The sequence below is a fragment of the Marmota monax genome, unplaced genomic scaffold (assembly GCF_021218885.2).
Source record: "Marmota monax isolate L192 unplaced genomic scaffold, Marmota_monax_Labrador192_F-V1.1 WCK01_AAM20220418_F8-fsc00069, whole genome shotgun sequence".
In the NCBI taxonomy this organism is placed as follows: Eukaryota; Metazoa; Chordata; class Mammalia; order Rodentia; family Sciuridae; genus Marmota; species Marmota monax.
This window is the reverse complement of record NW_026695243.1, coordinates 3197252-3209341: the sequence shown is the minus strand read 5'-3', so window position 1 is coordinate 3209341 and position 12090 is coordinate 3197252. Positions and strand designations below refer to the sequence as shown.

The 12090-nt window shown below is 49.8% G+C and overlaps 1 protein-coding gene across 2 annotated transcripts in view; it reads left to right on the top strand.

Moving 5' to 3' along the window:
* Col15a1 (collagen type XV alpha 1 chain) overlaps positions 1-12090 on the top strand; it is a 111766-nt gene that overhangs the window by 85742 nt on the left and 13934 nt on the right. For both annotated transcript variants that reach the window (XM_046457356.2, XM_046457355.2), the window contains 9 exons: positions 923-976; positions 1071-1130; positions 4398-4466; positions 4582-4623; positions 7015-7060; positions 9558-9638; positions 10022-10071; positions 10514-10615; positions 11499-11643. In XM_046457356.2, the coding sequence (XP_046313312.1) occupies positions 923-976; positions 1071-1130; positions 4398-4466; positions 4582-4623; positions 7015-7060; positions 9558-9638; positions 10022-10071; positions 10514-10615; positions 11499-11643 (649 nt within the window). The remainder of the gene's footprint in view (positions 1-922; positions 977-1070; positions 1131-4397; positions 4467-4581; positions 4624-7014; positions 7061-9557; positions 9639-10021; positions 10072-10513; positions 10616-11498; positions 11644-12090) is intronic.

Genomic DNA, 12090 nt, shown 5'->3' with positions numbered 1-12090 from the left:
GTAGTTCCTGTGCATGTGGACATTTGGGAAGTGTTACCCTACCACCTACCAACTAAGTGACTGGTGCCGTTAACTCTTTCTCTCCACTTTTCCTTCCCTGAGAGCACTGTGAACCAGGGACTTTATGTATACCCTGTTTCAGCACAGTCTTTATTTGCTGTCTTTGGGGGAAGGGCTGGCCATGTTAATGGTGGCAGGAAGAAGGGACTTGCAGGGCTGCGGGTTTAAACCTGCCTTCCCCCGGGACAAAGAGCAGACCCAGCCACAGGAGTGGGGATGAAGCAGGTTCTAGGAAGAGGTGCATGAGTGATGGTCTCCTGGGCTGAGCAGCCTGCATCCCAGATGCTAGAAGACACGGAGATTCCTGCAGGGAGCAGGGCTGTAGCTCAAGAAGTGGACTGAGAAAGCCAGCGCTGAAATAGGGTCCGTGGGTCAGGGACTGAGCAAAGGAGAGGGGTGCCCAGCCAAGACTGGTCTTCGGGACAGGTAGGAGGAAGGCAGAAGCCAAGTGACACCAAGCAGGCCTTCTGGTGGGGGTGCAGGCCGTGTTATTCCTAGTGGGGTCTGTGGGGACCCCTGGGACACACAACCTAGGGCAGGGGTCTGAGTTCTGAGCACTGAGCCCTGAGCGACTGACCTCTTGCTGTGCAGTTAGCCCTGACAGTGAGGAGCTGGGTCCAGCATCTGGGCTGGGGCAGAGCCTGCAGGAAAGTAGAGCGAGGTGGGGGCTGAGCAAGTGCTCTCAGCCGAGGAGAGGCAGGAGACAGGAACTGGGCAGGTGGGGGCTTTGAAACCGCTCCCTGCCCGCCTTCCTCCCCTCCATGGGCCCTCCTGACCACTGCCCACAAAGTCAGGCTTCACACCTCCCGTCCCCATTTCTCCGCACCTTGAGTTTCTAATCAGGGGTTTGTTTTGCCTCTAGGGGCCCAAAGGACCACCAGGACACAAAGGAGAATTTGGCCTTCCAGGGCGACCGGTAGGTATGGGTGCTCCTCAGACTGGATGGAAGGGGGTGCGTGGCCAGGCTGGCCTGTGGGTCAGGGGGTACTAAAGTCTCCTGTGGATCTCAGGGTCGCCCAGGACTGAACGGCCTCAAGGGAGCCAAAGGAGATCGAGGGATCATGATGCCGGTGAGTGCCACAGCCACTGACCCCTCCTGTGTCACCCTGGGGGAAGAGTTGGGAGCTGGTGTCCGATGAGTGGGACTGACAGATTACGTTTCAGAAATGTTTTTCTTCTGTCTCCACTGCCGTTTACAAAGGTCCTCCCACCCAGCCCTACCCTTGGGCTCACTCTCAGGAGATCCCTGCCACCTACGACATCTCAGTGGGCCATCAGCCTCCTTGTGCAGACCCCAAAGGGAGGCCAGGAAGAAGGGGGTCTGGGTGTGCTCAGGAAAAGTGATTCCAAATTCCAGGGCTTTGACTCCAGGGTGGTGTCTTCTCTTCCCTCCTGAACACAGTCCCAGGGTGCTCATATCACTAGGGCTCAGTTGGTGCTTATGAGTGATTATCCAAGGCAGACCCGCCACTTAGGACCTCCCAAGATGGTGGATGCTGGGGGAAGCAGCAGGGTCGAGGCTCTCAGAGAAGAAAACCAGTGTGTACTGAGCACCTACTGTGTACCAGACACTGTGCAAAGTGTAAGGGCAGTGGCCCACATCATCTTGGTGATAACTAACCAGCCCATCAGACACTCTGTGGGGTCCTTGTTTTACATAGGGGGATTTTTTTTTTTCCAAAAATGTGTTTTAATACTATGTCACAAAAGAAGAAATTTCGGCTTACAAATATAAAACCTTTTTTCTACTGATTTTGAATATTCTCTTTTCCCCTTTCCTTTTTTTTTATTGTTTCTTTTTGGTTATATATAACAATAGGGTTCATTTTGACAAAATTTTTAAAAAGCATGGAATATAATTTGCTCCAGTTCAGTCGCCAGTATTTCCCTCTCCTCCTCCCTCTCCCTGTTCCCTTCCCTCTACTGGTCTTTTTGCCATTTACTTTTACTTCTTTTTTCTTTTTGGTAAGTATCTTGTGGATGTACATGGTGGTGAGATTCACTGTGGTTTATTCATATAGGTACATTAAAAGGTTAGGTTAGATTCCTTCCTCTGTTTTTTCCCTTAGCCCATCTTTTCTCCCTCCCCCAGAGCCCCTTCATCTAACCAACTGATCGACCTTCCTTTTTTTCATTTATTTTTTAGTTGTAGTTGGACACAATACTTTTATTTCACTTATTTATTTTTATATAGTGCTGAGGATCGAACCCAGGGTCTCGCACATGCGAGGCAAGCACTCTACCGCTGAGCCAAAACCCCAGCCCCTCAACCTTCTTTTTTGATGGACTCCTCCATGGTTTCCCTTTCTCACTCTCTCTCTAGAAAATACCATGATTTCATTCTTCTTTATGGTTGAGTAATACTCCATTGAGTATTTATACCACATTATCTTAATCCATTCATCTGTCACAGGGCACCTTGGTTGATATATGCCTATATCCCTATAGTATGGCAATTTTTGGTCTTTGGGATCTATACTGAGGACTTGGAGAGCTGGATCATATGGTGGATCCATTCCTAGTTTTTAAAGAAATTTCCATACTAACTAGTGCTACACCCACTATGTGTGAGCGAACCTTATCTGTTTCTCCACATCTTCGCCAATACTTATCATTATTTGTATTCTTGATAATTGCTGTTCTGACTGGAGTGAGATGAAATCTCAATGTAATTTTGATTTGCATTTCCCTGATTGCTAGAGATGTTGGACATTTTTCATGTATTTGTTGACCAATTGTGTTTCTTCTTTTGAGAATTGTCTGTTTAGTTCTTTTGCCTGTTGTTTATTAATTGGATTATTTGGGGGTTTGATGTTGAGTTTTTTGAGTTCTTTATATATTCTTGATCTTGATGTCCTATCTGAGGTGTGGGTGGCAAAGACCTTCTCCCATTCTGTCTGCTCTATCTTCACATTCTTAACTGTTTCCTTTGCTGTACAGAAATTTTTTATATTCTGTGCCCTCCTACTTACTGATTTTTGGGTTTTGTTCCTTGCACTTTAGGAGTCTTGTTAAGGAACTTGGTTCCTGTTCCAACATGTTGGAGTGTTGGACCTACATTTTCTTCTAGCAGTTGCAGAGTTTCAGGTCTAATTCCTAGGTCCTTGATCCACTTTTGTGCAGGGTGTGTGAGAGAGAGAGGCCAGTTTCATTCTTCTACATATAGATTTTCAGTTTTCCCAGCACCATTTGTTTAAAAGGCTATTTTTTCCTCCAATAAATGTTTTTGACACCTTTATCTAATATCAGATAACTGTATCCATGAGGGTTTGAGTCTGTGTCTTCTGTTCTGTTCCGTTGGTCTTCATGTCAGTTTTTGGTACCAGTACCATGCTATTTAACTCTAGTCTCTTTTGAGGTCAGGTATTGTGATACCTCTAACATCTCTCTTTTTGCCCAGGATTGCTTTGGCTATACTAGGGCTCTTAGTTTTGCAAATGAATTTCAGAGTTGCTTTTTCTAGTTCTGTGAAGAATTGGTAATTCGCTGGGGATTGAATTGAATCTGTATAAAGCTTTTGGTAGTCTGGCCACTGTGATAATATTGATTCTGCCCATCCAGGAACATGGGAGGATGGGACCTACAGAAGTTAGGGCTGCCACTGAAGGTCACCAAACCAAGAGGCAAACACAGCTCTGTGTCCATTTTGCTTCTGTGTGTATCCAACTGCCTCACTTTATGTGTTCAGAAATCCAATTTTCCTAAAGTATTAAGGGTCTGGCTCCTGCTCATCGAGCCTCCTGGAGCCGGTGAACCATGCCTCCATTTAGAGGACCAGTGCAGCCCTCCTTGCACCTGCCTGTCAGTACCCACCACCCGCTGCATGTCCTCCTCCAGGCTGGGATGAGAAGACTTTGCATGATCTTAAGGCCAGGCTGAAATTGACTGTGCTGTTCAACATGAGCTTTGTTCTTAATTTCGTCTTTCTGAGGCTCTCCTTCAGGCCCCTCCACGCTAAGGATGCACTGATAGAGAGCTGGTAGGCTTCCTATCAACTCAACACTCTCTGGGAGTCAGACTCTGAGTTCCAATCTTGGTTTGCTGTCAGTGGCTGTGTGGTCTTGAGCAGGTAGCTTCCCCTCTCTGGGCCTCCTTATCTGCATGGATCAACCAGGGACAATACTGTTGTCTTCCTGGTGGTTTGCTGGGAAGATGCAAAGAGGTCACAGATGTAGAAGTGCTCTGTGGACAGGTCCACCTATCAAGGTAGAAGTTGGTGGCTTCAGGGGACCCTTCTTTCCTTGCTTTGTGCCCAAAGCCTGGAGGAAGTGTCTTTCAGCTGCCTCTACCCTCTTAGCAGCCTCAACTCAGCAGTGGCCCTTCTTTTCTCCCTTCAGGGCCCCCCTGGTCTACCTGGTCCTCCAGGCCCCCCTGGACCACCTGGAGCTGTGGTTAACATCAAAGGGGTGAGTTGGGGTTTTGGGGGGACTTTCCCAGAGGATCAAGCAACAGGCACCAGACTGGCATGAGCTGGAATCCAGTTCCCTGACAGCCTCACCTCTCTCCTTCTATTTCCCACAGGCCGTTTTCCCAGTACCTGCCCGACCACACTGCAAAACACCCGTAAGTAGCATGTGGCCATTGCCTTCAAGGGTGGGCTTTGCACAGAGAGCAACTCAGAGAAGATCAGCCTCCGTGCTGGGCCCCTCCACCTCTGAGCATCTTCTGATGTCTTTTATCACTTATGGGTACACCCTTCAAGGATATAAGCTTTTAGTTTTCAGGGTCGTCTTGGGTGCTCACACTGGTCTTTAGTATGATCAATAAAACAGTGTCTTTTATCAGTATGATCACATTAGCTTCATGCATGGAGCAATATTAAAAAAAAAAAAAAAAACTAAAGCCAACCTGTGGTTTCTGCACTGGGAATTGGGGCTACAATCTGTAACTACCGCCTTCCATCCCTCTCAGCGATCATGTCACAGCACAGCACAGAACACAGCCCTGAGAGGCAGGGCTGATCCCTCCACTCTGTAATGAGGAAACAGAATGACTCACAGAAGCTCACTAGCTTGTCCAAGGTCTCGGGACACAATGGAGCAGGGCCCACAATTCCCATCTGACGTCCCGGGCAGCCAGTGCAGACACTGTGATTCCAAGGGGTCAGGCCCTTGCCGGGTCCCCCAGCCAGTCAGCACTCTGGGGTTTCATGCACATTATTAGGTCTTGTTTCTGTGGGGAATCCCTGGGGGTGGGCCTGGGCAGGCCTGAGTCACAGTACGATGCATGATGATTCTCTCATTCATTTGACAAATATTTATTGAGCATGTACCCAGAGCCAAGTACTCTGCTAGGCCCCAGGGGAAGCGGGTGAACAAGACAGGTGTGGTCTCTGCTCTCTGAGGTTTGCAAATGACAATTTAAAAATGTTCTTTGAAGTGGATTCATAATTGGAGGTGGTGATGAGGCTGGGCTCAGAGGCTTCAAAATGACGCGGTTTAGCTGAGTGTTTTCCCGACTTCTGTCTGTGTTTGAACTTTGAAGCATCCTAGTGTATAGTCCAGAGCCCGGGAGCTCTGGCCTGAAAGGCAGAGGATGAGATCCTACTGTATAAGGTGACAAAGAGAGTTGCTGGCTCCCAGATCCTTGTGAAGACAACCCCCAACCCAGTGTATGTTTCTATTAGTGAGAAACAGGAAGCATCAGTGCTAGAGAGTCCCTCCTGAAACCCCCCCCATGACCACCTCCTTGTCATGAAGGAGCCATCACAGCCTTCAGAGGCAGTGGGCCAGCCCCAGGTCCCTCAGCGTGTGGGTGCCGGAAGCCCCTCCCAACATACACAATTGCAGGCTTCAAGTGGGTCGGCCATGGAATAGCACTTGACCAACTGTAGAGTGCTGTGAACATGCTACTGTGATTCCCATAACCTATTCTAGGACTCTGCAGTAACCTTGGCCTTTGGGGTCATGGAGTTACTTAAGCCAAACACTGGCTTAAGGGCATTTTTGTTCGGTTGTTTATTTCATGATGGCTGGCTGGACACTATGGGGGCTGGGGCGCGGATACGTCCTCTCAGAGTGGACATTTTCAGGCAGAAGTGCTTCCTCTCATGCCCAGCGTTTTGCACGCCCTTCTGATTTCAGCCCTTGCAACGCCGTAACCATTTGCAGTTCACACCTACAGTGGGGCAACTTAGCAGCATCATCGCAAGTATCACCTGGGTGCTGCAGTCTTTATCCTTAACTTAGAAATGCTGGCAGATTCTCTCTTCCTTCCCCCCATCTTCTCTTGGTGACCCCTGAGCAGCTCATGATCCCACCCATAAGCACAGAAGAATCCTGGATCATTTTGATTCCACGTATCACCTGGGGAGAAGGTGAAGAGGGGCTGCTAAAAGACAGGCTGCAGCTGGCCCCCTCTTACCAGACAAGGGAATGTGGGACTCTGGGAAAGAGCTGTTTGCACCCTAGGGCTCTGACACTCAGAACAATTCAGAATAATCCCTGGTCTAATGAGTGTTCCATCACTGACTCTCGTTTCTGCCAGCACCAGTCCCTTATGCTCGTCCTTGGTAATGCACAATAGCAGCTCTGATGAGTGGCCAGCTTTAGGACTGGGCTTAGATGCTTGATCTCTCTGGGCGGGGGGGGGGGGGGGTCCATACTCATTGATAGAAAAGGAAGCCAAGAGGGTTCATCTGGGGCCAGACCAACATTGCCATGACTTGTCACTTGAAAACCTCAGATTTCCCCTTTGCTGAGATTTTTGGCCTGTGGATCTCAACTCTCTACCCAACCCAATTGCATGATGATTCTCCTACTGGGATTTCTGGGTGCTGAGGGCTACTGGGGAGCTCAGGGCTTTGGTGGGGTGGGGGGCGGGCCAGGGTCAAAGCAAGTTCTGTCTCACAGCATCACCTTTTCTGCCACATGCCCCCAGGACAGTGTCCCCCCGGGGTGTACACATGCCAGGGCAGGGTGCCCAGGGTCTGATCCTGTATTTCTCTCTTTCCAGGTTGGTACCACTCATCCTGGAGATTCCGAGCTCATCACCTTCCATGGTACACACTCTTTCTTCACTGTGGGCTTTTCTTTTTCTCTACTCAGCACCTTTGAAGAGGCTCCTTTGCAAGTACCCAGTGCTGGGCACTTTCAGAGGAGGTGGAGGTGTGACTGGGTGCCTGGGTGGCAGCTGAGCCAAGGCCGCAGGGTCACCTCTGCTTGGTTTTGTTAAGCATCTATTTTTCACAACGTGGCTGAGCCTCCTAGGTAGCAGGGAGCACCCCGCTGGGTCACTCATTTGTTCATCTGTTCATCAGACGTTCACTGATGCCAACCCCTTGCTTAGTGTCATCGTGTGCCCTGGGCTGAGACAGGTGAATTCTCTGCCCTTCCTGCCTCCCAGGCCCTTAGAATATGTGAGGTGAGAGCTATTATTAAAAATTAGTTGTAGCATAATACACCAAGCACTAATCAGGGAAGGACTTGGAGCGCTCAGGAGACCTTTGCTTCAGAGCATTCGTGAACACCTGCATCTCCCAGGAAGAGCTCTTTAGAAATACTGACCCTCGGGCCCCACCCTGCATCTACCTAATGAGAGCCCGCATTTCACCAGGCCTCTTGGTGTAAGTGCAAGGAAGGGTAAGGAACGCTGGCCTGGAGGGCTTGATTAGTCAATGACCACATGTTCATGGCTACCCATGGCAGCTTCTCGGGCACATCAGACAGATAGGCCAGGAGGCAGGGGCCTGGAGGTCACTCTGGTCCCCCTTGACCCCACATACTCTGAATGGCCACATCCCCCTTGTGATTGAGGAGTCTGAACACTTGTAGCTTCAACAGTAGGTCCTTCCCCACCCCCACTACTCGCCTCTGGCTTGCTCTGGTCACCCTGCCCTGACCATGTCTGACCCTCTGGTTCTCCTGCACTTCTGGTTGCTGAGTCCAGCCTATTTCCAACCTTGTTGCTCAGATCCTACGTGAGGCTCTCCTTTCCCTTGGTGCCCAGTGGACCTTGGGGAGGAAGAGGTAGAGCTGGATTTGCCTTCTCAGACCCCCACTTGTTCCTTTGTCCTGTGGGACTCCCCTGGGAGGAGGGAGGACAGAACATTCTGGACGTGCTGGTGCTGGTGGGTGAGTGGTTGTCCTTGGGCTTCCTGGTGGAGGTCACTGCTCCCTCAAGGCAAGCAGCCCTGACAGCGTAGTGAGCTCATGGTCTGTGTTAGTCCGTTCTCCGTCTCTGGATGAAATACCTGCCATGAACACCTTAGAGTGGGAAGATTTATTTTGGCTCACAGTCTCAGAGGCTTCAGTGCATGGTTGGCCAGCTGTGTTGCTTTGGGCCTGAGGTGAGGCAGAACTTCATGGCAGGAGGATGTGGTGAAGGAAAGCTTCTCAGCTTACGGTAGCTAGGAAAGAGAGAAGGAGGAGGACGAGGAGAAGACAAGGAGGAGGAAGGGGAAGAAGAAGAAAAAGAAGAGGAGGAGGAGGAGGAAAGAAGAGGAGAGGAAGAGGAAGGAGAAGAAGGAGCAGCATCCAGGGACAAAATGTAGACCACCAGTGACCTACTTCCTTCAGCTATGGCAGCCTCACCTGCCGGCTGTCCCCACCGCCTCCCAGTAGTGCACTCAGCTATCCATGGATCAGTCCGCTGTTGAGGTCATGATGCAGTCCCTTCCTCTGAACATTGTTGCATGGGGAACAAGCCTTCAACACAAGTGCCTTTGGAGGGTACTCCAGATCTAAACCATAGCACTGTCTGGTGTCACCTCTGACTACTGTCTCATCAGGGACAGTGGTGTCCCATGTCCCCACTACTCAGTCCCTCAGTCTCAGGTAGCTCCCCCAGCACAGGTAGGACCTGGGGAGATGTGGCACACCTCCCTTCTGACTCCGATCAGGCACTGTCCCACCTCTGGTGCCCCACGGGATCACTTCCCTTCCCAAGACCCCCTTCTCTGCTCCTCCCCTACCAAGAATTGAAGAGAAGGCCAGGATGTGAGGCCAGTTGTGCTGAGGCGGCCCTTCCTGTTCTGGCTGGCAGGTGCGTCATGCACAGCTGGTGTTCATTCTTCCAACTAGCACCCTAGTCCCCCTATCTGGTCTTCCCTTATCCCTCCTGGGGGATTCCTCCTCTGTTCCCCACACCTCCAGACTGCACAGGCCCAGATGAAATGAGCGTGGGAGGTTTATTAATGTTGAGTCTCAGTCTATGTTCATGAAACGGTGCAAGGGAGAGTTCTTTGTAGCCCTTGCTGGGCTCCCGTGGTACCCATTGACCTCGCCTCGATAGCAGTTATTGCATCCTGCCTGTGTTGCTATGAACTGGGTCCGCCTCCCCAGCTGTGCCGGCTTCTCAAGTTTGGGAATTGGGTGGATGCAGCTGCCTCTGCCCTTTCCATCTGTAGTGAAGGTTTTTATGCCTGCTGATTTCTCAGCAAGCCTGTGTTTGTTTGAGTAGACACTGCTAAAAGGGCTCAGTTGGAAAACTTGTCTCTGCAAGACTTTAGGTAGAATAAAGGTGATTTTCCCCTTAAATGCATGTGTGTTTGGTGGCAGGTGTTAAAGGAGAGAAAGGATCCTGGGGTCTTCCTGGCTCAAAAGGAGAAAAAGGCGACCAAGGAGCCCAAGGACCACCAGGTATTGCAACTGTTGTTCTTGGTCTTGCCTTTGACTTTTCTTCCTGAGAATTGCAGTGGCATCACAGAGTAAGGCGAAGGCCATTACCACCCTGACCATAAGCTTCTCTGAATTCTAGTAAGACCCAGTCGTTGGCCTGGCATATCCAAGATGGAACACTGTCAAGAGAAACCAGAATTCCAGTTGTTCATGTCTTATATGCAAAATGAAGTCCAGAGAGTCCCAGGGATTTGTCTGGGTGGCTGAGCCCAAACTGGGGCCATAGCCACCTCCAAGCCCAGTACCAAACCAATTAACTAAATCAATACAGGGTCACCTCCTCTAGGAAGTAACCATGTTTACCATCTGGAAGGCTCTTGTTTTGAGGATTATTTCTTTTTCAGGTCCTCCAGTGGATCCAGTGTACCTGAGACATTTTCTGAATAGCTTGAAAGTGAGTATTTTCTGCTAAGCATCTGGCCTGTTACCTCAGTCTGTTTCCCGTTGCTATAACTGAATGCCACAGATTGGGTAATGTGCAAAGAATAAAGGTTTACCCGGCTCAGTGTTGTACAGGGTTGGAAGTTAAAGAGGCTGCATCTGTCTTCTTGCTGGTCGGGACTCTGCAGAGTCCTGAGGTGGTCTAGGACACCATATAAAAATAAAATAAAACAAAGCAGGCTCACACTTTCACAACAAAGGCACTCCTAGATGATCTATTAGTCCATTAATCCAGAGCCTTCATGACCTACCTCCAGATGCCATTAATATATGATTTGGGGAATTAAATTTCCAACACATGGAAATCATAAGCGCCTGTGTTTCTAGTTTCTTGGGTTTATGTTGGAGACAGTTCACCCAGCCCTACTGAAATATTCCCACGTTCTCTCTTCCAGGGGGAGAATGGAGACAGGGGGTTCAAAGGAGAAAAAGGAGACTCTCCTGACAACTTCTTTGTGCCTGGGCCTCCGGGACTGCCAGGAAATCCAGGCCTGGTTGTGAGTAGTGAACCCTCCATGTCATCTTCCCAGGGACTTGGAGCTTTCCTGAGGCCCCCAATATGACCAGGCAGCTGGAGAGTCAAGGGTCAGTTATAGGACCACAAGCTGGAAAAAGGGCCCACTCTCCTTGCCTCTTGCTGATTGCAGGGGAGATTGGCAGAGGCCCACGGAGGGAAGGAGTGCCCCAGGCCCTGGGCAGTTAGTTACCCTCCAGGCGCCGTCCACACTACCTCACTCACGCACACGGTGAAAATTCCATTATTGGTAAATACGTCAGCTAATGGAAGCAGAATGGAAGGTGAGGGTCATGTTTATGGAGAAAAAATATTTTTGGAGAAAATATTTATTTCTACTCAAGATGGAATTTCTAGATAAACTTGGGCTTCCTAGGATAAGAGTTTTCCAGGCTACAGAGAGAAAATTAGATTCCCCCCACCCCACAACGAGAATATGACCAGATTATGAACCTTGGGGACCAGAGTATTGACTTTGGCCCCAGAACTCACTATGATGGTAGAACCAGCAAAGCTGGAGCCTGGGGTTCCACTTCTGGCTGAACCCCTACTTTGCGTTGTAGGGTCCTATCCCCTCTCTCGAAGTCCTTTCCCCTCTCGAAGCTTCATCTCTGAAGTGCAAAGGCCCAACAAGATGCTGGGGGAGGGGCTTCTGATTCCAGGGCCCTCTGGGTGCTTTCTCATGTCTTTGAACATAATGACTCTGCTGCTGCTCCTTGGGGCTTACACTGTCTGGAACTGTGCCCCTGATAGTGAATAGTGACAAGAACAGCTGGAATTCACTGACTTCTTACAAAAAAGCAATAGCCAGGACTTCTGGAGGTTAATGGTCTTTCCTCCACTACTGTGTGTGTCTGCCTTGACAGGGACAGAAAGGAGAGACTGTCGTCGGGCCCCAAGGACCCCCAGGAATTCCTGGACTGCCTGGGCCACCTGGCTTTGGAAGACCTGGTGCTCCTGGGCCACCGGGACCCCCTGGGCCCCCAGGACCTCCAGCAATCCTGGGTGCAGGTTCGTATTGTGAGTGGTGCCCTCATTCATGCTGCCCCTACCATCGTGCTCAGGGTCACCATCTGGGTAGCATGTCAGTGCCCCACCATCTGACAGAGGGCTCTTTCCTGGATGGAGCCTTCTTTCTTTTCTCTTCTAAAAACTGAGGTATAATTCACAGATCAAAACTTCACCCATTTAAAGTGCACAATTCAACGGTGTTTAATATAGTCACAAGGTTGGGCAGTCACCCCCACTGTCTGATTCTAGAACATTTCATCACAACAAAAAGAAATTTTGTACCAGTTAGCAGTTACCTGCCTCTCCCTCCAACTGTTCCCAGATCTTGGCGATCACTAATCTTTCTCTCTGGATTTGCAAGTGGAATCATACACTCTCCGGCCTTTTGTATCTGGTTTCTTTCACTTACCATAGTGATTTCAAGGTTTATCCATGTGGTAGTGTGTA